Source organism: Bubalus kerabau, chromosome 1 (assembly GCF_029407905.1).
Source record: "Bubalus kerabau isolate K-KA32 ecotype Philippines breed swamp buffalo chromosome 1, PCC_UOA_SB_1v2, whole genome shotgun sequence".
NCBI lineage: Eukaryota > Metazoa > Chordata > Mammalia > Artiodactyla > Bovidae > Bubalus > Bubalus kerabau.
This window is the reverse complement of record NC_073624.1, coordinates 251,779,214-251,806,475: the sequence shown is the minus strand read 5'-3', so window position 1 is coordinate 251,806,475 and position 27,262 is coordinate 251,779,214. Positions and strand designations below refer to the sequence as shown.

At 40.7% G+C, this 27,262-nt stretch overlaps 2 protein-coding genes across 5 annotated transcripts in view; one reads left to right on the top strand and one right to left on the bottom strand.

The window, feature by feature from the left end:
- LOC129638589 (V-type proton ATPase subunit S1-like protein) overlaps positions 1–17,895 on the bottom strand; it is a 39,236-nt gene extending 21,341 nt beyond the window's left edge. The window contains exons 1-3 of one of the 4 annotated variants that reach the window (XM_055563134.1): positions 17,710–17,895; positions 12,080–12,126; positions 1,499–1,675 (exon numbers count right to left, since the gene is read on the bottom strand). In XM_055563134.1, the coding sequence (XP_055419109.1) occupies positions 1,499–1,521 (23 nt within the window). In that variant the 5' untranslated portion in view covers positions 1,522–1,675; positions 12,080–12,126; positions 17,710–17,895. The remainder of the gene's footprint in view (positions 1–1,498; positions 1,676–12,079; positions 12,127–17,709) is intronic. The other 3 variants (XM_055563142.1, XM_055563151.1, XM_055563160.1) reach the window with 3 other exon arrangements.
- Positions 17,896–18,062: 167 nt separating this feature from the next.
- Positions 18,063–19,921, top strand: RPS23 (ribosomal protein S23). The gene is made up of 4 exons (XM_055563172.1): positions 18,063–18,202; positions 18,655–18,814; positions 19,488–19,608; positions 19,727–19,921. The coding sequence occupies exons 1-4, from the start codon at positions 18,199–18,201 to the stop codon at positions 19,871–19,873; spliced, it is 432 nt and encodes a 143-aa protein (XP_055419147.1). The 5' UTR covers positions 18,063–18,198; the 3' UTR covers positions 19,874–19,921.
- The last annotated feature ends 7,341 nt before the right edge of the window (positions 19,922–27,262 follow it).

The window sequence follows — 27,262 nt, the reverse complement described above, 5'->3', positions numbered from 1 at the left end:
GCCAAAGCACAGGCAATAAAAGCAAAAACAGACACAGGACTACATCAAACTGAAAAGTTTCTGCACAGCAAAGGAAACAATCAACAGAGTGAAAAGGCAACTATAGAATGAGAGAAAATATTTGCAAAACATACATCTGATATAGGGTAATTTCCAAAATATATAAGGAACTCCTACAACTCAATAGTGTAAATCAAATAACTCAGTTTTCAAATGGTCTAACAACTTGAATACACATTTCTCCAAAAAAGACAAATAGCCAATACGCATAAGAAAAGTGCTCAGTGTCACTAAACATCAGGGAAATAAAAATCAAAATCACAAAGACATCACCTTACACCTATCAGGGTGGCTGTTTACCAAAAAATAAGCATTGTCAAGGATGTGAGGAAACTGGAACCGAAGTGCACCGTTGGTGGGAATACAAAATGGAGTTGCTATGGAAAACAATATGCAGATTGATCTCAAAAACTTTAAAACAAAACTACCATATGATCCAGCAATTGCATTTCTGGATAATTATCCACAAGAACTGAAATCAGGATCTCAAAGAACTATTAGCCCTCCTGTGTCCACTGCAGCACCATTCACTACAGCCAAGAGGTAGTTATCTGTTTATGGATGAATGGATAAACAAAATGTGATACATATATACAATGAAATATTATTCAGGCTTAAAAAAGAGAAAATTCTGCAATATGTGACAACATGGGTGAACCTTTAGGACATTATGCTAAGTGAAATAAGTCAGTGAAATAAAGAATTCTACATGATTCCATTTATATGAGGTATCTAACACAGGAAAATTCATAGAATCAAAGAGTGGAATGGTGGCTTCCAGGGGCTAAGGAAGGAGGAAATGGAACGTGCTAATTAATTGGCACAAAATTTCAGTTAAGCAAGGTTAACAAATTCTACAGATCTGCTGTATAAGACTATGAAAGTGAAAGTAAAGTCGCTCAGTCATGTCTGCCTCTTCAAGACCCCATGGACTCTAGCCTGCTAATAATATTGTGAGTGAAAGTCACTCACTCGTGTCTGACTCTTTGCAACCCCATGGACTATACAGTCCATGAAATTCTCCAGGCCAGAATACTGGAGTGGGTAGCTTTTCATTCTCCAGGCATCTTCCTAACCCAGGGATCGAATTCCGGTCTCCCGCATTGCAGGAGGATTCTTTACCAGCTGAGCCACAGGGAAGCCCAAGAATACTGGAGTGGGTAGCCTATCCCTTCTCCAGAAGATCTTCCCGACCCAGGAATCAAACTGGGGTCTCCTGCACTGCAGGTGGATTCTTTACCAACTGAGCTATCAGAGAAGCCTAATACTACTGTAGGACACACTTAAAAATTTGTTGAGAGAGTGAATTTCATCTTAAGTGCTTTTATCAGTCAGTCAGTCAGTTCAGTCGCTCAGTTGTGTCCGACTCTTTGTGACCCCATGAACCACGCCAAGCCTCCCTGTCCATCACCATCTCCCAGAGTTTACCCAAACTCACATCCACTGAGTCGGTGATGCCATCTAAGCATCTCATCCTCGGTTGTCCCCTTCTCCACCTGCCTTCAATCTTTCCCAACATCAGGGGCTTTTCAAATGAGTCAGCTCTTCTCATCAGGTGGCCAAAATACTGGAGTTTCAGCTTCAACATCAGTCCTTCCAATGAACACCCAGGACACTATATAATAAGTTTTTAAATAAATAAATAAGAGATGAAAGCCTTTTTCTTACTTCAAGAACTAGAAAAAATAAAGAATATCTAGAATATATATTGTTTTTCCTTCTTTGCCAGCCTCCACTCCCACCACCCCCACCTAAAAAGCATAACACAAACAATAAATTCTTAACAGTTGTTTGTTTATGTGCTAAGTCACTTCAGTCATGTCCAACTCTTTGCAACCACATGGACTGTAGCCTGCCAGGTTCCTCTGTCCATGAAATTCTCTAGGTAAAAATACTGGAATGGGTTGCCATTCCCTTCTCCAGGGGATCTTCCCAACTCAGGGATCAAACAGTACAGGTCTCCTGTACTGCAGGAGAATTCTTTACCATCTGAGCCACCTGAAAACATACAATTAAAATAGCACAATAAACAAAATCCTCTAAAATGAAAGTGTCACCATTTTTGACACTTAAGAACCTTGACCTCTTTAATGACAAAGTACTGGTAGCCAAAAGGGCCTATTTTAAGTGGCATTTCAGAGATGATGGATTATAGGAAAGCTGGGGATTTGACCCTGATGAGACACTCCTTTCCTTGCTGCCCACTGTACACAATTGGCATCTTTTAATGTGGCTCTAGGGAGCCCTATAGAAAATGAGGAGATAAAGTCACAACACTTGGGAGAAGTGGCAAAAAACAGAAATAAGGAAGAAAATTGCTAACAAAAATTATAAAAAAAAAAGGCCTATCCGTGCTCCATCTTATTTCTATTTCTCACTATATTTTCTTTTCTTTTCTTTCACTGCACTCAACTTCTACTCTCTACCTTTCCTTTTACTTTTCTGTCCTTTTCCTGATTTCATGGAATTTCAAGGAGCAAGACAGGTCTGGGCATGAGGATTTTCGTCATAGACAGTGCTGTCAAATAGAATTTGGGACACTTGGTTAACTTTGAACTTCAGATTAAAAAAAAAAACAAATAACTTTATTCATGAATATGCCCCATGCAATATTTGGGACATAATATACTAAAAAATTATTTGTTGTTTATCTGAAAACTAAATTCTATTGGATATCTTCCATTTTTATTTGCTACATCTGGCAATCCTAGTCTTAAGGACTCTTAGCTGTGCTGTGAGTAGCAAAGATCTAATTTCTATTTGATCAATCAAAACAAAACAAGAGCTACCTATGTAATTTAAAGTTGTCTAGTAGCCACACTGAAAGAGTTAAAAATAAGCAGGTGAAATTAGTTTAACAATATATTTTATTTAACCTGATACACTTAAAATATTATTTCACACAGAAAAGTAATTTTTTAAAATTATTAACAAAATCTTTTACTGTCCTTTCCTGCCCTATGCCTGAAATCTGGTGTATAATTTATACTTCTGCATATCTCAGTTCAGAATAACCAAGCTTCAAGTGCTCAGTAACTACATGTGGCTAGTGGCCGCTGTATTGGCCTGTGCAAACACAGAACATCTCCAGCTGCCAGAGCAAGCCCTCGTAGTCTCACACAGTAGCAGAAGTAGTACCTGACTGCACTGCTCCTCAAACTCCTGGTCAGGAGGAGGTGAGAACCCAAGCCATGATGATCCTGTACCATGAGAATAATGGTTCTGTGAACACTCAGAAACCACAGTAGTAGTCCCTTAGTGCTTATTATGTAGCAAACTTTCTTGAAAATATGCTTCAGTTATATATTCAGGCACACATACACATGCAACATTTTTTAATTTAAGTCAAGTATCATCTTGATATATTTTATGACACGATGCCTCTAAAATTTTAATATAGCATTCTGTTGTCGAAATTTTCTCCCACTTGCTGAAGAATATTTAAAGCAGAATAATTAGTAGTTAGTAGGTTTCACACACGCATTTTAAAATAGAAATCACGCTTAAGATGTGATTGTCTGAGAACAGCTTGTCTTGTGACTCTGGAGGAGAAAATCAGTGATTAAAAAAAAATGCTAATATGATAGTGTGCAGGCTGCAAAGCACTGGGGTCTCACCTGTGGGGCACTGCACCTGCCTGCTCAGACAGCTGAGGGGTCTCTGTCCAAAACTGTGAAGGTCTGAGGTTTTCCCCAACTTGGAAGCCAATGAGTTAGCCTGTTAGGGCTTCATGGATGCTAGCAAAAGACAAGACTCATGGGTCAGAAACAAAGGACTTTATACTTATTACTCACCAAAGAGCAAGCAGTGTGAGCATCAGTCTATTTGTGTCATCCCTTTGCTCATAAAGTAATACAGGTGGGCAGATGGACACCTGTACACACAGTGGGTATCATTTCAGGAGAGAAACTCAAGTTTCCAAGGCTATAAGCCAACCTGCCTCTTTGCTAAAGAGAAAGATACTATTTCTACCTTTCAAGGCTGTTTGTTTTACAAACATCCTAAAGCTATTCCAGAACAAAGAGCAATTAGTGACTTAAAAGACAAACAGAAAATGCAGAGGAGCATGGAAAATATTCCCTCAACATTTTCCATGAGAGAATAGGAAGCTGTTCATCCACGCTGCCTTCAACTGAAAATACTTGGATTTGCTTCATATTCTGATTTGCTGTATATTATTAAATGAAATGTTACCTACAAAGGTGAATATAAAAAACCTATCTTTCATAATCATATATGACAATACAGAAATGAGTTCTCATGGGGGAAAAAAAATGGATCTATCTAAATTCTAATATTTATCTTAAGGGGCATCTAGCATTTATCAGACTATAGTCTCTATTCATCCAAATGCTCTCAGACTGAAAATCCCATTAGTCAAATGTTCAAATTGATTACAGCGGTCTTTGCAAACAGCTTCAAAATCCAAATCCAAGCACCTCCTACAAAGCCTGCATGACCTGGCCCTTGCTGGTCTCTCTCACCCTTCTCCCCACCATGCTTACAGCACTCTGCCTGCACTCAGCCTCTCAACATCCTCCACATGCCAGGCTTTTATGCACCTCGTGACTCTGTACATATTCTTCTGGCTGTGGGAATCACTTCACACCCCTCTAATTCTCCCTGTCTTCTGTTCACTCTCATCATAACATATATCACAATTTGTACTGAGACATTTACTTTCTCATTACTCATTTACAGTGCATTTCCTTATTAGAGGGCCTGCTCCATGAGCACAGAGACCATGTCTAATTAAATTGATGTACATCAAGAAGTTGCTGGTCTAAGTTGGTGCTAAATAAAATGTAGAGGAAAATGAATGAACCTATCACAAATATTACATAATTATTTCCCACTTCATGTCACATGGTTGTGACTCCAGGGCTTGAATATTTAGGTAACTGCACCTAGAAAATAAACTAATTCAAGTATTCCATCAAATTTAGTAGCTTGAAAATGCAAATAGACAAAACCCATGTTATATCAGTTTATTAGCAAAATACCATATAATATGTACGTACTTCTCCTTGTCAAAAGTATGACTCCATGATGGTTAAGGTGGGTAAATGTAACTGGGCTGTGAGGTGCCTATATACTTGGTTGTGTCTCTCAGGATGTTTCTGAATGAGATGAACATTTGATTCAGTAGACTGAGCAAAGCAAATTGCCCTTTCCAAGGTGAGTGGTTCTCATCAAATACACTGAAGGTTCAACTAGAGCAAAAAGGTGGAATAAGGGAGACTGCACATTCTCTGTCTGTCTTACAGCATGGACATCAGTCCTTTCCTGCTTTCAAACTCAGACTACAACTGGAACTATAACATTGGTTCCCCAGGTCTCTAGTTTACTGGTGACTGCAAATGTAGGGACTTCATAGCCCCTATAAGTGCATGATCCAACTCCTATAATAAACCATATATTCATATATGTGCATATATATGTATATATCTCATATTGTTTTTTTGTGGAGAATCCAGACTAGTACAGACTCTTTTCAAGTTCAGAGCCTAATTGCTACCATAATTTCTACCAATTTTCATCAAATTAATTTCTGAGTTGATTAAAATCAGGTTAGCAAATGAAATACAAATGCTTTTGATTTAAATGTTAAATGTTTCTTAATTTAGATTCCCCTTTGACTTCATGGAACATGGATAAAGTGTTAAATTAGTGGCACATTTTTGCATTCTTGTTTCTCAAGCTAAACTGAAACAGGAGGCTTTCTGTTTCATAAATCTGTCCATTTTGCAAACATTGATTGTCATGTGCTAGATGCCACAAATACAGTGTAAAAAGGACCTAATCTTTGCCTCCAAGAAGATCCCAAACAAGTGATATGTGAACACATATTTGCTGGAGTAAACCCTTTTGGGATATTTCACCTAGCAAATTAATGACCTTCTCTGAAGGTCCCACCTCCATTCCAAACAATGGCTGATTAGATAGGGGAAGAGAGACAGCTATTAAATAGATAAAGAGACAAGAATGAGTCATAACTATCTCTTTTGAAGAGCTGAAGCAACTAGGGAGGAAAAGGCTTCCACTACTCTCAAAAATGCTCTCATCAGGCACCTGCAAAGTCCTCACCTCAACAGAGACTAGAGTCAGAGTTTTAATTCAGTAAACTAAAACTCACATTGAGACTATGTGCTATTTGATGTTGCCCTATATTTTAGGCTGCCATTTATAAAAATAGAAAAATGGATTCCTTGGACAAAAATTAATACTTTACAGAGCATTATGTACAACTACTTGGTAAAAATCCAAGATACTGTCTCCTACATAATTAACATAAACCCAGACTTTTTAACTGAAAACCTAAGTAAATTTCAAAATTCACTGGCACATAGTACAAAAAATGAACCAGTTATATATGAACTTGTTATAGATTCATTCATTTGGGTTATCTTCATAGTCAGTAACGACTGCCAGAACCAAGATTGAAAAGTAATGCTTTAGATCAGTGGAAAAATTATCACTGTTATTTATGTAGCTATAGAAACCCAGAACCCCTCACTTCTTTTCTTCTGCTCTTCTTCCACTCCTTCCACTCCCTCATTACTTTTTCTCTCTCATTTTTTTTTCCAATCTATGGGGAAAAAAATCTTGCTTTACCTTATTTAAAGTCCTTTAAACAATAAAATGTTAGTAATATAAAATGCTCAAAAGTTTACATTTTTATATTACAATATTCTTACATTTAAATCACCTAGAAGTAGTCCTGGTGAATCTTCATTTTACTACAGAATGCAAAGGCAAAACAGTGACCCTGGCCATTCTCCATCACAAAGATCATCTGGTCCCTACTGAACTCAGACAGCACAGATCTGGTTAAGAATCATCTACAGGTTCTTAAACCTCTCCAGGGAATGAGATTCTAAAGCTTAACATCCTACTGAATGAAGAAAATCATCTTTATTTTCCTAGTGAGAAAAATCATCTTTCATTTCTTATAATTCAAAGGTCCCTGCTGAAATAGAGGCCTATTTTCTTTTGTTTGGTGTTCAGCCAAGTTAGAGAACACCTGGAGAATAACTTTTAATATGCATATTAAAATGATAACTCCCTTCTAGGAATTTTAAAAGGGCATCAAAGAACAGCATTGTCAATTCCCCCTAGATCCTACACAGAGGTTTAACTAAATAACAAGATTTTAAAGATCAACCTTGAGTATTAGTAAGACTACATGGCAATACACTATTTCTTTAGTTCCACAGAATAGACATGAGAAGAAATAACAACTATACCAAAAAGCAGCTAGAATGAGAGGATAAGAAATCTCATTAATTTTGGATAAAGGAAAAGTTGGGTTTAATAATTTAATCAGGAAAAATGAAGCACTCAATATTCATCATTAGTAGTTATACAGAGCATGTAAGCACCTGTCTCACTTTTCCTGCTTCTTCTTGCCCACTTAAAGCTGTTATTTTATCTTGTCACATTTGATAGCAACTAATGCCTCAACTTTCATAGCTAAAGCACTAGGAATAACTTCTAACCATTCTAAAAGCTCCAATATTAATTGTCAACATTATTAAAACCCTTAGCCATTCTTCCCCAAAAGTTAACTTCTATTTCATACAGTACAAAGAATCAGCATCGCCCTTGACTTAAGTCTCCCTATCAACTGATCTAATTTATGAAGATCAATTTTTCTTTCTAGTTGGGGTAGGAGGCTCTGAGAGAAGTCAAATAATAATAATCTTCTGCCCCACCTGTGCCTTGTGCTCAGTCATGTCCCATTCTTTGAGACCCCCTGGACTGTAACCTGCTAGGTTCCTCTGTCAATGGAATTTTCCAGGCAAGAATACTGGAGTTGGTTGCCATTTCTTTCTCCAAGGGATCTTCCCCACCCAGGGGCTGAACCCATGTTTTGTGTGTCTCCTGCACTGCAGGTGGATTCCTTATGCACTGAGCCATTAGGGAAACCCTGCCCCACCTGAGTGCTAAACTATTAATAACTGAGAAATTAAACAAGAGGTTGGCTTCCCTGGTGGCTCAGTCAGTAAACAATCTGCCTGCAATGCAGGAGACCTAGGTTCGACTCCTGGATTGGGAAGATCTCCTGGAGAAAGAAATGGCAACCCACTCCAGTATTCTTGCCTGGAAAATCCCACAGACAGAGGAGCTTGGCGGGCTATGTCCCCAAGTCCATGGGGTCACAAGAGTTAGACATGACTTAGTAGCTAAACCACCAAAACAAGATGTTAGACAAGTAGAGGGTCAAATACCACCTTTATTACTATGAAAGGCCAGATTGGAGGACAAGCTTAGTGAAGGAGCAAAATAGATTGTAACTGAACCTCTCCTTGAACAAGACAGACATGGCAGCCTATCACGGTAGTACTGGTTTTTCACAGGGAAGAGAAGACTGGCCCCGAAGAAACAGGAGGAAATGTGTGCTCCATGGTCAGGTTAGCTCCATGGTCAGGTTAGGTCCCAAAAAGGAAAACAGGAAAAGCTGAACACGTCTAAACTGTTTTTTCTAAACTTACCACATGAAGAGAGATGTCACTTCTCCTCACCTGGCATGGAATGAGTAAATTGGCAGAGATGTTACACTAATTTAACTCCTTCTATTGGAGGAAATATTAGGAAAGAGAAAAACGTGTTCTCCTTCCTCCCTCCATGCCCTCAACATTTTTAGAACTACCAAATAGGATCTTTTGTGACAAAGTGTCTACTGGTTTTTACATACCTTTAGTAACCCATGGACATCGGGTTGAAAATTATAATAAGAATATTTTAACCTTAAGAACTATACCCCTTCTTTTCTAGCCAGTTTTGCTGGCTAGAAAATTATTTCCCATCAATTCTATGCCATATTTACATTCATCAATTTTTTTCCTTAGCTCCTTAAAAATCAAAATTGTGTCTTATAACTAACCTGGACACCAACAAATATGTTCTGGTTAAGAAAGTTAACTTCTTTAAGTCTCAATTTAAATGGTAAAATAAATAACTCCTACCACATAGGAGCTATTGTGCGGGTTAAAAGAAATTATGCATGTGAAAGTCTAAGCCTGGCACCTAAACAGTACTCAGTATGCCTTAGAGCCCATCGTGGTGCTGGTGGTGGTAGTGATGATGATGATGTCAATGATTTTGCTCTTTCCAACATGATATAACCCCAAATTATACCACGACCTCTGATATCTCACCTGTACTATTGCAATAGTCCCCTCCTTGGAAAGCCAAGGCTCTCTTGTCCCTCTGTGGTGCCCTGCCTTAGCTATGCACATCATATTCTTGTCACTCTTTCACCTGTGGCCTCCAGTGGCTTCTTGTCACACTCAGAATAAAACCCAGACTCCTTATCTTAGCCTACAGGTTGGACATGAGCAGTCCTGCCCACCCCTTGAACTTCACCTTCCTCAGTTTTCTGGCTGGTTCACTACCCTTTAGCCAGGACAGCTTTCTTTCCTTATGGTTCCTCAAGCTGATTCTTGTTTGAGTACCCTTTTAGAAAATAGATTTAGAAATAGATTTAAGGGCCTAGATCTGATAGATAGAGTGCCTGACGAACTATGGAATGAGGTTCGTGACATTGTACAGTAGACAGGGATCAAGACCATCCCCATGGAAAAGAAATGCAAAAAAGCAAAATGGCTGTCTGGGGAGGCCTTACAAATAGCTGTGAAAAGAAGAGAAGCGAAAAGCAAAGGAGAAAAGGTAAGATATAAACATCTGAATGCAGAGTTCCAAAGAATAGCAGGAAGAGATAAGAAAGCCTTCTTCAGCGATCAGTGCAAAGAAATAGAGGAAAACAACAGAATGGGAAAGACTAGAGAGCTCTTCAAGAAAATTAGAGATACCGAGGGAATGTTTCATGCAAAGATGGGCTCAATAAAGGACAGAAATGGTATGGACCTAACAGAAGCAGAAGATATTAAGAAGAGGTGGCAAGAATACACAGAAGAACTGTACAAAAAAGATCTTCACGACCCAGATAATCATGATGGTGTGATCACTGACCTAGAGCCAGACATCCTGGAATGTGAAGTCAAGTGGGCCTTGGAAAGCATCACTACAAACAAAGCTAGTGGAGGTGATGGAATTCCAGTTGAGCTATTCCAAATCCTGAAAGATGATGCTGTGAAAGTGCTGCACTCAATATGCCAGCAAATTTGGAAAACTCAGCAGTGGCCACAGGACTGGAAAAGGTCAGTTTTCATTCCAATTCCAAAGAAAGGCAACGGCAAAGAATATTCAGACAACTGCACAATTGCACTCATCTCACATGCTAAGGAAGAAAAAGGCAACCCACTCCAGCATCCTTGCCTGGAAAATCCCATGGAGAGAGGAGCTTGGCAGGCTGCAGTTTACGGAGTCGCAAAGAGTTGGGCACGACTGAACAACTAACACATGCACACACACACACTAGCAGTGTAATGCTCAAAATTCTCCAAGCCAGGCTTCAACAGTACATGAACTGAGAACTTCCAGATGTTCAAGCTGGATTTAGAAAAGGCAGAGGAACCAGAGTTCAAATTGCCAACATTCGGTGGATCATTGAAAAAGCAAGAGAATTCCAGAAAAAAACATCTACTTCTGTTTCGTTGACTATGCCAAAGCATTTGACTGTGTGAATCACAACACACTGGAAAATTCTTCAAGAAATGGGAATACTAGACCATCTTACCTGCCCCTTGAGAAATCTGTATGCAGGTAAGAAGCAACAGAACTGGACATGGAACAACAGGCTGGTTCCAAATTGGGAAAGGAGTACATCAAGGCTGTATATTGTCACCTTGCTTATTTAAATTGTATGCAGAGTACATCATGCAAAATTCTGGACTGGATGAAGCACATGCTAGAATCAAGATTGCTGGGAGAAATATCAATAACCTCAGATATGCAGACGATACCACCCTTATGGCAGAAAACGAAGAGAAACTAAAGAGCCTCTTGATGAAAGTGAAAGAGGAGAGTGAAAAAGTTGGCTTAAAGCTCAACATTCAAAAACCAAAGATCATGGCACCCGGTCCCATTACTTCATGGCAGACAGATGGGGAAACAATGTAAACAGTAAGAGACTTTATTTTCTTGGGCTCCAAAATCACTGAAGATGGTGACTGCAGGCATGAAATTAAAAGACACTTGCTCCTTGGAAGAAATGCTATGACAAACCTAGACAGCATATTAAAAAGCAGAAATATTACTTTCCCCACAAAGGTCTGTCTAGTCAAAGCTATGATTTTTCCAGTAGTCATGAATGAATGTGAGAGTTGGCCCATAAAGAAAGCTGAGCACTGAAGAATTGATGTTTTTGAACTGTGGTGTTGGTGAAGACTCTTGAGAGTCCCCTGGATAGGAAAGAGATCAAACCAGTCAAACCTAGAGGAAATCAGTTCTGACTATTCATTGGAAGGACTGATGCTGAACCTCAAACTCCAATACTTTGGCCACCCAATGTGACTAACTGACTCACTGGAAAACACCCTGATGCTGGGAAAGATTGAAGGCAGGAGGAGAAGGGGACGACAGAGGGTGAGATGGTTGGATGGCATCACCAACTTGATGGACATGAGTTTGAACAAGCTCCAGGAGTTGGTGATGGACAGGGAAGTCTGGTGTGCTGCAGTCCATGGGGTCTCAAAGAGTCAGACATGATTGAACAACTGAACTGACTGAACTGAGGGTGGCTATGGTAAAATGAGAAAAAGAAAAAAAAAAGAGAAGATGCAGATTATCAATATCAGGAATGGGAGATGACACATCATTATAAATCTATGAATATTAAAAATATTATAAAGGAATACCACAAACAACTTTATGCCCATACATTTGACAACTTAAATAACATAGACAAATACTTTGAAATGTGCACATTACCAAAACTCACTTGAAAAGAGATAACCTGTATAATACTATATATAGCATTTTACACTCATTGTTAAAACAACTTCCAACAAGTATATATAACACATATATTCATGCATAATAGAATGTCATAACAACTTTATGAAATAATTTTGAAAACTTAGATGAAATAGACAAACTCTAAAAAATGACTTACCAAATCTGACTCAAGAAGAAATCATGGTTCTCTGAATCATTCTGTAACTAGAGATTTAGTTTAAATTAGATTTAATTTAAAAGATATTTAAGCTGTATATAACCTTTCCACAAAGAAAGCACCCAGCCCAGAAGATTTTACAAGATGTTTTACTCAACTTTTAAGGAATAATCTATCCTAACTTTACATGAATACTTCCTGTGACTGTCAACTCAGGTTGTTTCTTTTCTTTTTCTTTTCTTTCTTTCAGGTGTATTTTTTTAAAAAAACAAGGTTCTTAATATGGTCAAATTTATCATTCTTCTTATTTAGAAATATTTTCCTTTCCTAAGTTCATGGAGATACTCACCTTTGTTTTCTATTCAGAATTTTAAAATTTTACTGTTGACATACAGGGTCTCAATCTGCCTGGAACTGCTTTTTGTTTTTAGCCTGAAATGGTGACTCAATTTAATGTGGGTAACCACGTTTTGTGTGGCTCCATCTGTTTGACAATTCTTTTTTTACACACTGATCTGACATCTAATTCGGTCACTTAATAACATTCTATACTCCTTCTATAGGAGTCTTTTGCTGGACTCTGTATTCTATTCATTAGTCAAGTTATCAACTTCTGTACTAACACTATTCTATCTAACTTGCATGCACGCTAAGTTGCTTCAGTTGTGTCTGACTCTGTGAAACCCTGTAGACTGCAGCCTGCCAGGCTCCTCTGTCCATGTGATTCTCCATGCAAGAATACTGGAGTGGGTTGCCACGAGGGGATCTTCCAGACCCAAGGATGGAACCCTTGTCTCTTACATATCCTTCATTGTCAGGCAGGTTCTTTACCTCTAGTGACACCTGAGAAGCCCATTAGCCTCACAGAAATTTCTCATATCTGGTAGGGCCAGGCCTTCAGAACTATTTTGCCTATTCCTGGCTCTTTACTAGGGCTTCCCAGGTGGTGGTGGTGGTAAAGAGCCCTCCTGTCAAAGCAAGTAGACCTGAGATACAGGTTCTTCCCTGAGTCGGGAAGATACCCTGAAGAAGGACATGGCAACCTACTCCAGTATTCTTGCCTACAGAATCCTATGGACAGAGGAGCCCGGCAGGCTATAGTCAATAGGGTCTCAAATAATGGGGCACGATTGAATTGACTCAGCAAAAAAAAAAAAAAAAAAAAAAAAAAAAAAAAGGCTCTTTATTCCTCCAGCATCTCATGGTTCATTGTAATCCTTCCCTTATAATCACTCTCAACTCCCTTGCCCTTCCTCAGGCACATTTACTGTAAATAGACCCCACCCCCAGGCCAACTATCTACTCAGTCACTATATCAAATGAATCTGAAGAATACACAAAGCCATGCTAACTGATGTAACTTCATTACTATGGTTTCAAATGGGTCCTCAAAATTCTCTTGTCAACCTATCCTCCCACACTTCTAAATTAGAAGGCAAAATTCATGTTAAGACCTAATCCTCAATGTGATAGCATTAGTAGGTGTGTGGGGGGGGCATGTCTTTGGGTGTAGATTAGATATACAGGTGGAGCCCTCATGAATGGGATTAGAACTCTCATAAAGAGACCCCAATATATCAAATATATCTCAATAAAACTGATAAAACAATAAAAAACAAAATAACCCCAGAGTTGCCTTCAACCTTTGAGGATATTGCAAAAGAGTCTATGAACCAAGAAGCAGGCTCCCAGCAAACACTAGATCTTCCAGCACCTTGACCTTGGACTTTCCAGTCTTCAGAAATGTAAGAAATAAATTTCTGTTGTTTATAAGCTACCCGGTCTATGGTATTCTGTTATAGCAGCCTGAAAGAACTAAGACACTATAAACAGAGGTAATAAGAGTATTTACCTTTTAGCATTATAAGAATTAAATGAGTTAATAAATGTAAGGCACATAAAATAATATATGAAAGTGAAAGTTGCTCAGTCATGTCTGACTCTTTGCCACCCCATAGACTATGCAGTCCATGGAATTCTCCAGGCCAGAATACAAAAGTGGGTAGCCTTTCCCTTCTCCAGGGAATCTTCCCAACCCAGGGATAGAACCCAGGTCTCCTGCATTGCAGGCGGATTCTCTACCAGCTGAGCCACAAGGGAAGCCCCAAATAATATGTGGCACACAGTAAATACTATTTAATGCTAGCATTGTTATCCTAATGATGATTTCACATCTTACCCCCTACACAAACCTCTTTTTCCTGCTCTTTCTCTTCACTGATGATCCCACTTATTTCATTGACATAAGAGTAGTAAAAGAGAAGTTCCACATATTCCTACCAACAGATCTTCCAATTTACTTGCAGTTGTACCCCTATACTGGAGAAGGCAATGGCACCCCACTCCAGTACTCTTGCCTGGAAAATCCCATGGATGGAGGAGCCTGGTAGGCTGCAGTCCATGGGGTCGCGAAGAGTTGGACACGACTGAGCGACTTCCCTTTCACTTTTCCCTTTCATGCATTGGAGAAGGAAATGGCAACCCACTCCAGTGTTCTTGCCTGGAGAATCCCAGGGACGGGGATGCCTGGTGGACTGCTGTCTATGGGGTCACACAGAGTCGGACACGACTGAAGCAACTTAGCAGCAGCAGCAGCAGCAGTACCCCTATACTCGGCCTTCTCTATTACTATAGATAAATTGTTACGATTCCTAAGATCAATTCCTCCACTTGAGGACTTCCTGGTGGGTACAGTGGTTAAGGCTTTTCCACAGCAGGGGGGGCAGGTTTGATCCTTAGTTGAGAGCGAAGATCCACATGGTGCAGGAAAAAAAAATTCCTCCATTTAGGCATCCCTCTAGTATACTCAAGGATTTGCTCATGCAATTATCCCTCTTCTCTATGAATTTTGCTTTTTTCTTCTTGACTGGAATAATCTTATCAGTATATTAAAATATCATAAAATGTGATGTCTTAAACCCATCCTGACAAACACTGTCCAGCTGTGGCCCCCTTTCTCTGCACATTATAGAAAAACTCTTTACAAAAACTGTCCATAATTGCTGTTTGCACTTCCTTCTTTCCCATATTCTCTTGACTCCAATCCAATCAAGCTTACACCTTCACCATTTCATGGGATCCCCTCCTGACAAGGCACCAATAACCTCTACATTGCCAAATTGAAAAGACAATTCTCAGTCCTCATCTTACCCTTCCTTCACATTTGCTCCCTTCACTACCCTCTACCCTCTTCACTTGGTTGTTGTTAAAGTACAGCATTAGCTACTTCTCAGTCTATTTTGCTTCATCTGCTTCTCTGTCATACCACTAAGTGTGTGCTCAAGGCTCGGGCCTCCAACCTTTTTCTGTCCTGTATTTGTTGTTGTTTAGTCGCTATGACATGTTCAACTCTTTTGCAACCCCATGGATGGACTGTAGCCCACCAGGCTCCACTGTACATGGGACTTCTCAGGCATGGATGCTGGAGTGGGTTGCCACTTCTTTCTGCAGGGGATCTTCCCCACCCAGGGATCAAACCCTTGTCTCTAGCATTGCAGGCAGATTCTTTACTGCTGAGCCACCAGGGAAGCCCTTCTCTGTCCTACCTAAAGTCCTTCCCTAAATGATCTCACTCAGAGCCAAGGCTTTCAGTGCTATCTATTCACTGATGACTCTCTTGAACACCATACCCATGTATCTAACTGACCATCTCGCATCCCTACCTGCAAGTCTAACAAGCACCTCAAACTCAATATATCCTTAACAGCACCCTTAATATCACCTTCTAAATCTACTCCTTTCCCAGTATTTCCCACACAGTAAATAACACAAATCATTCAATTGCTCAGGATGCAAATCATAATTAACTCCTTTCTCACAGCCTACATGCGTGCTTGCATGCTAGGTCTTGTTCAACTTTTTGAGACACTATGGACTATACCCTGTCAGGCTCCTCTGTCCATGGGATTCTCCAGGCATGAATACTGGAGTGGGTTGCCGTGCCCTCCTCCAGGGGATATTCCCAACCCAGGGATCGAACCCAGGTCTCTTATGTCTCCTGCATTGGGAGGCTGGTTCTTTACCACTAGTGCCACCTCACAGCCTACAGTCCTGAGCAAATCTTGTTGGCTCCACCATCAAACTATAAATCTAATCTCACCACTTTTTACCACCTTGGACTGAGACGTGCATTATCTCCCAACTGAAGTAGGGTAACACTCTCTAAACTAGCCTCACAGATTCATCCCTTAGTTTGTTTCTCCTCACAACAGCCAGAGTGAACCCACAAAAATATAAACCCTATCTCGTTACTCCCCTGCTGAAAACTTTTAAAGGTATCCAATCACAGGAAGAGTAAACAGTCTTTACCATGGTCTACAGGCTCCACATGTCCCTGTGCACTCTCAAACCTCACCTATCGCCATACTACTCTTCAGTTCAGTTCAGTTCAGTCACTCAGTCGTGTCCAACTCTTTGCGATCCCATGAATCACAGCACACCAGGCCTCCCTGTCCATCACCAACTCCCGGAGTTCACTCAGACTCACGTCCGAGTCAGTGATGCCATCCAGCCATCTCATCCTCTGTCGTCCCCTTCTCCTCCTGCCCCCAATCCCTCCCGGCATCAGAGTCTTTTCCAATGAGTCAACTCTTCGCATCACTGCAGATGGTGACTGCAGCCATGAAATTAAAAGATGCTTACTCCTTGGAAGAAAAGTTATGACCAACCAGATAGCATATTCAAAAGCAGAGACATTACTTTGCCAACAAAGGTCCGTCTAGTCAAGGCTATGGTTTTTCCAGTGGTCATGTATGGATGTGAGAGTTGGACTGTGAAGAAGGCTGAGCACCGAAGAATTGATGCTTTTGAACTGTGGTGTTGGAGAAGACTCTAGAGAGTCCCTTGGACTGCAAGGAGATCCAACCAGTCCATTCTGAAGGAGATCAGTCCTGGGATTTCTTTGGAAGGAATGATGCTGAAGCTGAAACTCCAGTACTTTGGCCACCTCATGCGAAGAGTTGACTACTCTTCAAGCACTCAGCTATCTCTTCCCTGATCCCTCAGCTCTTAAAAAGTTCCAGCCTCATTCTATACTTACAGAGGATCCCTCTTCTTAGAAGACTTTACCCATATACCTATTTAGACGGCTGTCTTTCTCTAGCATCTCAGCTCAAATGTAATCTCCAGAGACAACTTCTAACACCCCCTACCCAGAGCAGCCACCTGCCTCCCCACATCCATCACTGAACCAGGTGCATTTTCTCCATAGTACTTATCAATATGCAAAAGTATCTTTTTATGTTTAAGTACACATATTTTGTCCTCTCATACCTAGAATATAAACTTTCTAAGAGCAGAAACCTTAATTATTTTGTTAACTGTTACATCACCAAGTGCCTGGAACAGCAGGCAGGATCTAAGACATTTTTATAAAGAGTTGTGACATGAACCAACATCCCAGAGAGCATTCTTTTCTTTCTTTCTTATGGTAAGAAGTGGATTTATTTAGAGAGAAACACGGTCCACAGAATGTGGGCCATCTCAGAATATGAGAGGCTCCAGAAAACTTTTATATCTATTTCACTCTCCAGGACAAGCTGAGTTCACTGAAAGAATCAAGGTTCCACAACTAAAACAGCAGCTTTGGTTTGGTCTCTCACTAAAGAGTGAGCTTTTAAATACTACATCACCTTGCTTCACTAAATGTTTTTCAATTTACTGTGCTTCTTGTTGAGTAGGAGTTAAGGTTCTTCTGAGGCCTAATTTTCCGAACTACAAGCACAAGTTGGCCACCCCACCACGCGCAGTCGCCCTGGGCCTCTCACTCAGCGCCTCAGAGCCCGCCCCGCGCGTTTGCTCAGAGCGCCTGCGCCGGGCGCCGGGCTCATGCAAAGGCTTCTGGGATTGGTAGTCGCAGTTCCCTCCGTCCGCGGTATTCGCATAAAAAGAAATAAACCATAGCGAACATTAGATATTCCCGAGTCGCACATAAATTAGATAAGACGCAGATTCTGGAAAGTGGTGCACGCTTGTCGCTTTCTACCGAGGGGCGGCAGCCGGGATCAGGCGCGGCGCAGACAGCCTCAAGGGCCCTCGGATGGGCGGGGCTTGCTCGCGGGGGCTTGTGACTCCTTCCTGTGCTTCCTCTCTCTTTTGCTCAGGCCCGTGGCGCCGGCAGGATGGGTGAGTTGTCTCCTCTGCTGGGCAGAGTGGCCTGCACGTGCAGCTTGGGGTTTCGGGCACCGGCGGGAAGATAGGAAACAGAGCGGTGAGGGAGAGCCATGGGAAGGGCCGGTGGGACGCGCCGGGGGAGCGCCGCTGCTGCAGCCACATGGCCCGGCGGGAAGGGGCCTGGGCGTCGCAGAGCCGGACTTAAAAGGGGAGCCGGAGCGCCGCAGCTTCCCCCGAGCGATGGCGCGGGGCTTCGTCCCTCTGAGAAAGTGTAGCCGTTGGAGCACTTGTTTCCACGTCTTAGTTGATTCAAGGGGAACTTTGTGGTTTGGCCCATGGGGCAAGGTATGATGTCAGAGCCTACCAGCCGGTAGTCTAGGTGAGGCTAATACTTGAGATAATGTGGGAAAAAAAAAAAAAGTGGGTGATTTTACTGGGGAATCTAACGTGATTGTGATTTTTAGGCAAGTGTCGCGGTCTTCGTACTGCCAGGAAGCTCCGTAGCCACCGACGAGACCAGAAGTGGCATGATAAGCAGTACAAGAAAGCCCATCTGGGCACAGCCCTGAAGGCCAACCCTTTTGGCGGCGCTTCTCACGCTAAGGGAATTGTGCTGGAAAAAGTGTAAGTGAAAGTCCATTGTTGGCTCCTTTATGGTTTTAGTATGGTAACTCGGGATAAATGCACTTAAAGGTTGATGTAACTTCTAGGTTTTTGTGTGTCCACGTTTTTTGGAACGTTAGATAAGCCCGGAAGATTTTTAAGCATTTAATACTACTTTAGAAGGAATTGGGGTGACATCGGAGGAGAGAAAGTAACCATAAACAAGGGACATTCTGAGAGCTTAATGTGTGTGGAACTTTTCAGCAGTTTGCGCCCATCAGCTGCTTCATCTTGGCACTCCCCAAGTTTCCACTTGACAAAACATGGAGAGAAGTTACTTGCCTAATGTTATACAGCTAAGATTGAGCCACATGGATTTGCCAACACTCGGCTGTTTTTTGACTTTACAAAAGGATAATTTTGTGTGGCCCCATCAGATATAATGAGGATTTGAATCCATTATTTCTCGCTCTAGCTCTTGGTTCATGTTTTATCGCTGTAAAGAGGCCATAAGTTTGCCCTGATGTTAGTCTGATGAATTTAACACTTAAGAAAAACTTAGCTGTAAGTTAGGGATTTAAGATTATGTTGAAAAGGTAGGAATACTACAGTTTCTAATAAGCTTTGTACTTCATGAAGTAAAATGTGTCCCTTTTCAGAAAGCCAAGTTACTCTTGTGCTGTTTATGTTTCAGAGGAGTTGAAGCCAAACAGCCAAATTCTGCAATCAGGAAGTGTGTCAGGGTTCAGCTAATCAAGAATGGCAAAAAAATCACTGCTTTTGTACCCAATGATGGTTGCTTGAATTTTATTGAGGTGAGTGTTTTAGTTATCTTCTATTTTTAGGGGAGTTTCCCCCAGTTGTTTATAGGATGGATGGGTGTTTTGGGTGATTGCCACTTACACCAGAAGTAAACTGTTGGTTTTATTCCAGGAAAATGATGAAGTTCTGGTTGCTGGATTTGGTCGCAAAGGTCATGCTGTTGGTGACATTCCTGGAGTCCGCTTTAAGGTTGTCAAAGTAGCCAATGTCTCTCTTTTGGCTTTATATAAAGGCAAGAAGGAAAGACCAAGATCATAAATTTTGATGATGAAAGCACGATAGTAATAAATTTTCCTATACCAAAAATACGTTCTGTGTCCTATTTTCCTCACCCAAGAAAAACGGTTATTTCTAGAGTAAAATGGGATTCATAAAATTTTTTTCTCTGTGGAATAAACCATATTAGAGAAAACTCAAAAGAATTGTTAGTAGGAATCATTTTGAAATCTTGAGAAACATATTGGATCTACCTCCTTAAGGATCCAATATTGTATATACTATGCCCAGGTTACTCTCTGCTCTTAGTGATTTCATTTTACCTAAAGGCCATCAACATGTTGTAATTGAGTTTACAGTAGCAAAACTTAGGCATTACATGATGTAGTAGGTAGGTGTTAATGTGTATGCCAAGCAAATTAAGGCAGAGGGGAAAAGTAAGGGAGACCAGTTAAGGTCTAGGTTTTATGTGTCTTGAGCTTGTCACTAAAGTAGATTTTTGACCTTGAGATTTACTTTGAGGCACACTAATGGAAGTGTCTAGGTAGAAATGGTCTAGATGGCTTACATTTTGATAATTGAAGCTTAGATGTTAGTTGGGTACATAGGGATCCCCTGCCCACAGATTGCTTTCAAAATTTTGCAATATGGGAGATCTGGGTTCCATCCCTGGGTTGGGAAGATCCCCTGGAGAAGAGAAAGGCTACCCACTCCAGTTTTCTTGCCTACAGAATTCCATGGACTGGTATAGCCCACGGGGTCACAAAGAGTCGGACACAACTGAGCGACTTTCAGGATATTTGGAAAATGGAGATTTTAGGCTTTCTATCTTTAGATCAAGAACAGAATCCTTACTGTGGCATAGGAGACCCTGTTGTGTTTTCTGCCTGCTTAGCATCACTGACCTCTTACTTGCTCAAACCTGCATTCCCCATCCATCTTCAGGAAGCATCTAGTAGGTTGCCTGCTACTCCTCCCACCACAAACCACTGATCCCAAATTCACATTTGTGCTTACACTTGTCACAACTGTGTGATTGTCTTTCCCACAAGGGTTCAGTTCAGTAGCTCAGTCCTATCCAACTCTGCAACCCCATGGAATGCAGCACGCCAGGCCTCCCTGTCCACCAACTCTTGGACTTACTCAAACTTCCCATCCAACCATCTCATCCTCTCTCATCCCCTTCTGCCTTCTGTCTTTCCCAGCATCAGGGGTCTTTTCCAGTGAGTCAGTTCTTCCTATCAGGTGGCCACAAGTATTGGAGTTTCAGCTCCAGCATCGGTCCTTCCAATGAATATTCAGGACCAGTTTCCTTTAGGATTGACTGATCTGATAGCCTTGCAGTCCAGGGAACGCTCAAGAATCTTCTAACCCTAACCAAACACCACAGTTCAAAAGCGTCAATTCTTTGGTGCTCAGCTTTCTTTATAGTCCAACTCACATCCATACAGGACTACTGGAAAAACCGTAGCTTTGACTAGACAGACCTTTGTTGCAAAGTAATGTCTGCTTTTTAATATGCTGCCTAGGTTGGTCATAACTTTCCTTCCAAGGAGCAAGCATCTTTTAATTTCATGGCTGCAGTCACCATCTGCAGTGATTTTGGAGCCTCCCTCAAAAAAGTCTCTGTTGCCATTGTTTCCCCATTTGTTTGCTGTGAAGTGATGGGACTGGATGCCATGATCTTAGTTTTCTGAACCTTGAGTTTTAAGCCTACTTTTTCACTCTCCTCTTTAACTTTCAGGAGGCTCTTTAGTTCTTTTTCACTTTCTGCCATAAGGATGGTGTCATCTGCGAATCTGAGGTTATAGATATTTCTCCCGGCAATCTAGATTCCAGCTTGTACTTCAGCCCAGCATTTCGCATGATGTACTCTGCATATAAGTTAATAAGCAGGGTGACAGTATACAGCCTTGACATACTCCTTTCCCGATTTGGAACCAGTCTGTTGTTCCATGTCCAGTTCTAACTGTTGCTTCTTCACCTGCATACATATTTCTCAGGAGGCAGGTAAGGTGGTCTGGTATTCCCATCTGTTGAAGAATTTTCCACAATTTGTTGTGATCCACACAAAGGCTTTGGCATAGTCAATAAAGTGGAAGTAGATGTTTTTCTGGAACTCTCTTGCTTTTTAGATGATCCAACTGGATGTTGGCAATTTGATCTCTGGTTCCTCTGTCTTTTCTACATCCAGCTTAAACATCTGGAAGTTCATGGTTCATGTACTGCTGAAGCCTGGCTTGGAGAATTTTAAGCATTTCTTTGCTAGCGTGTGAGATGAGTGCAGTTGTGCAGTAGTTTGAACATTCTTTGGGATTGGAATGAAAGACGGTAGAGATGGTATTTTTTAATTGAAATTAACATAAGATGTAACATGTTAATTTTGTCTGCCTGCAATTCAGGAGATCTGGGTTCCATCCCTGGGTCAAAAGGATCCCCTGGAGAAGGGAATGGCAACCCAGGAACCTGGTGGGCAACAGTCCATGGGGTTACCAAGAGTTGGATACGACTGAGTGACTAACACAGACAGTTCATGGTTGCCATTCCAGCTCATTGTAGCGCCACCAATTGCAGTCACTGGTTAAAAACCATTCCTAAAAGCTGACCATATGCTTCTGGATGGGTGTAACTGATCCAAACCAGAAGCCCCTGGGCCTCATTCACCTGGACTAAAAGGAGGCTGTGGAGGGCCATGTGGTTTCGCCCCAGGACTCAGTCCTAGGAATACGTAGGAGGGCGTGGCTCTGCCAGCAGGAAGCTCTACTCCAGTGCAGAAATGTGGAGGAGTCAGGGGATGAAGGCCTAGAGGAACAGACAAGCACCTCCTCCAGTATCTAGCTCACGCAGCCCTGAGAAGTCAAGATGAACAAGCTTGGATGGAATTAAGACACCCTGCAATGAAGGCTCATGCTTGTCTCCTGGGTGCCCCAGGATGCCCTGTCCTGTGACAACTGACTGACCCATAAATCCACACAGGTGCCTCAGACCCAAATGTTTGATCTTGATGGGAGTTCCCTTTGGCTCCTGTGTAGTCCCACCATCCCACCCCTTAGTCCCCCACCACCTTGTGATCAAAGCCCCTTCATTCTTGGAACTTGAACCTGACCCTCCTGTAAGGAGAGAAATGAAGCACTAAGCTTGGGTGCATATTTTAAACAATCCCAGCAGCTCTTGGCGACTCCATGGACTATACGGTCCATGGAATTCTCCAGGCCAGAATACTGGAGTGGGTAGCCTTTCCTTGTTTTCCAGCAGATCTTTCCCGACCCAGGAATCAAACCGGGATCCCCTGCATTGCAGGTAGATTCCTTACCAGCTGAGCTACCAGGGAAGCCCTTGGTAGAAATAGAAAAGTTAATTCTAAAATTTATATGGAAAGGCACTGGACTAGCTAAAACAACATTGAAAATGAATAACAATGAAGGAATCACAAACTGGTTTTAAGACTTAGTTTGTAGCTACAGAACTCAAGAGAGTTTGATATTGGAGGAGGGACAGACACAGATCAGTAAACTAGGAGACTGAGTAGACTTACACAGGTATGACCAACTGATTTTTGACAGAGACACAAAAGCACTTTTAAGTGGTGGACAGACAATATTTTCAGGATATGGGTGGTGGACTTTGATTAGCAAGAAAGTGGACTTACACCTAAATTTCCCACCTTACACAAAAATTAACTCAAAATGGATCATATATCTGAATATAAGAAAACTGTAAAAACTTTAGAAGGCAGAACAGTTTCATGACAGGCTTAGGTGAAGAGTTGTACAACATTATACCAAAAGCACATTCCAGAAGAATAAAACATAATTTGGTCTTCATCAAAATTAAAATATTTTGTTCTGTGAAATACCTTGTTAAAAGGCTGAAAGAAACTATAGCCTGGGAAAAATATTTGCAAATCATATACCCAATAAAAGACTTGTATCCAAAACATATGAAGAACTTGCTAATCTCAAAGTAAGAAAACAATCCTATTGCAAAATGGGTGAATGAACAAACACTTCACTGAAGAGATGACAAGCACATGAAAAGATTAATATCATCTGCCATTAGAAAATGCAAATTAAAAACATGAGATATCAGAATACAAGTACCAAATGTCTAAAGTAAAAAAAATACCAAGGACTGGAGAGCAACTGGATTGTTGGAAGGACCCTGAAATGGTAGTACTCTAGCAAATTTTGGCAATGTCTTAGAAGGTTAACATATAGTTGCTGCTGCTGCAGCTACTAAGTCGCTTCAGTCGTGTCCGACTCTGTGCAACCCCGTAGACGGCAGCCCACCAGGCTCCCCCGTCCCTGGGATTCTCCAGGCAAGAACACTGGAGTGGGTTGCCATTTCCTTCTCCAATGCATGAAGGTGAAAAGTGAAAGTGAAGTCACTCAGTCGTGTCCGACTCTGAGCGACCCCATGGACTGCAGCCTTCCAGGCTCCTCTGCCCATGGGATTTTCCAGGCGAGTGGAGTGGGGTGCCATCGCCCGCTTCTGTTAGGTCCATAAAATGTCTGTCCTTTATTGAGCCCATCTTTGCATGAAATATTGCCTTGGTATCTCTAATTTTCTTGAAGAGATCTCTGGTCTTTCCCATTCTATTGTTTTCCTCTATTTCTTTGCACTGATCACTGAGGAAGGCTTTCTTATCTTTCCTTGCTATTCTTTGGAACTCTGCATTCACATGGGTATATCTTTCCTTTTCTCCTTTGCCTTCCACGTCTCTTCTTTTCACAGCTATTTGTAAGGCCTCCTCAGACAGCCATTTTGCTTTTTTGCATTTCTTTTTCTTAGGGATGGTCTTGATCCCTGTCTCCTGTACAATGTCACAAACCTCCATCCATAGTTCATCAGGCACTCTATTAGACCTAGTCCCTTAAATCTATTTCTTATTTCCACTGTTTAGTTGTAAGGGATTTGATTTAGGTCATACCTGAATGGTCTAGTGGTTTTCCCTACTTTCTTCAATTTAATTCTGAATTTGGCAATAAGGAGTTCGACCCCATGGACTGCAGCCTACCAGACTCCTCCATCCATGGGATTTTCCAGGCAAGAGTGCTGGAGTGGGGTGCCATTGCCTTCTCCATCTTTGAATCTAGTGGTATGCTAAGTACAAAAAGCCAGTCTCAAAAGGTTACATACATCTTGTATCATTTCATTTATATAAACTTCTTGAAATGACAAAATTACAGCAATAAAGAAGAGATGGGTGGTTGCCATGGATGAATGATGGGGGTAGAGTCAAACTATAAAGGGTGGCAGAAGGGAATGTGTGTGTGTGTTGATGGAACAGCTCTGTGTCCTGATTGTGGAGGTGTTCACACAAATCAATACTTGGGATGGAATTTCATAGTCCCCCAAAAGTATACATAAAAATTGATGAAATGCAAGTAAGTTCTGTAATTTAGTTAATACTATTGTAATGTCAATGTTACTGGTTTTGAAAATATACCCTTGGTTATCAAATATGCTATTAAGCTGAATTTGGGTGAAGTATACAAATTATTCTTTTTTTGCAACTTCTTGTGATTCTCAGTTACAAATTAAAAGGTTTAAAAATTGTGAATAAGTAATTACTTAACTTTTGTTTCCCCTTATATTTGGTTAGCAAACTCCAAACAAATCAGAAACTGTTAATGGAAAAAGAATCTGGAGACCACGTAATCCTATGGTCCCCAAATCCAGGACATCAGAGTCCCTAAGGCATTTGTTAGACTGTACAAATACCCCTGGTCTTCTGGGAAACAATCTTGACAGTATTTCTAGGAAAACTTGTCTTATTGACCAGCTGTCAGGCATTCTTTATGAAGCCAAGGGTGCTTTCCTCACTTATGGGGATACCACTGCTGATTTCAGCCACCTCCTAAGTCAGAAGCCCAAAAAAGATAGCTGTTAAGTATTTTTGAAACATTTTTTCCAAGTAATCAGTATAGCTGAAACCAGAAACAGTCTATCCTTTAAGCTTTTCCTATTGGAGATACACCTCACAGCAAAATAATAAAGACTACCTTACAGGTGGCTGCTTAGCAAATTGTGGAATAAATGTATACTGGGTATTTAATAAGAGTTTTTGTTGTATGCCTTATGAAAGGAAGGGGATAGTATGACACAGTTGGTAACTGTGTCATACTATGTGTGTTTATAAGGAAATGTTGAAACACAACTGGTAGTCGTCAAAAAAAATTTAAACTGTATTAGGGAAATAATACTTGAAACATAAGTTTTTTTCCTTTTATTTTTTGATAGAGTTGAGAGACAGTTTATGGTCTTATATTTCCATATAAACTGTGTTAGACTGTGTTATATTTCCATATAAACTGTGTTAAAACACCAGTTACTGATGGTCTTCAAAAAAATTTTAAACTGTATTAGGGAAATAATACTTGAAACATTAGTTTTTTTCCTTTTATTTTTCGATGGAGTTGAAAGACAGTTCTAAATTGACAGCTATGAAAATTTGAATGTGTGTCTATATATGAATTTTCTGTATTTCATTCAAGGTTAATGTCTGCATTTCGTTATAATAATCACGCTGTGGATAACATTCTTGGATTCTGTTTCAGGATTGTCAAAGTAGCTAACATTTCTTTATTGGTTTTACATAAAGTTGAGAAAAGAGACTAAGATCATAAATTACCATATTATAATAAAATTCACTAACAGCTACGTGTATAATCTTTATTCTAACCTATAAAAACTGTTTAAATGGATCTTGCGAGTATTAACTCACAATTCTTATGATATTATACTTGAGGGGATAGACTTGGCAGGTTGTACTAAGCATTCTTGGTTTCTAGCACAATTTCTATCCACATTATTTGGTAAAATGACGTTATGTTTATTAGTATGTGAGGAAAAGAAGTGGACTTTTTAAAGCGTATTGTCATGGTAATATCACCACAGGAGTTTTCAAGCAAAGTATTAAAACATCTAACAGTTGAATGTTTTTAAGCATACATTGTCTCATGGGGAAAATCATTTTTACAGTGATCATTTGAAGGAACCCAGTAACACTTTCACTTTTTTTCAGGAGTGACAGATAACCAGTATTTCCAAATAAGCACACGAACGGTTGCCATTTCATTCAGACTGTCACTTAAGCCTTCTTCAAAATGAGGAAGCCATACGCACACAGCCCTTAGAGCTTGAGCCAGGCTTGTCGAGCGTCACTGACCTCCCCTGCTTCCCAGAGGCCCTGAAGCTTTCAAAGAGCAATTCTGACGCTAAGGAGAGCTCCTCCTGTAGGAAGGAGAGGACAAAACTGTGGCCCCAGATCACTCTTCAGATAGACCCTCCAGTCAGAAGTGTCAGCTTCCACCACAGATTCCTACCAGCAATCTGCTAACTTGTGGTAATAAATTATCAACATGAATTGTCTGATCTACTCACAGTGTAGGAGTTCTCATTTGTTTAGCTTTCTAAACCTCTTTCACT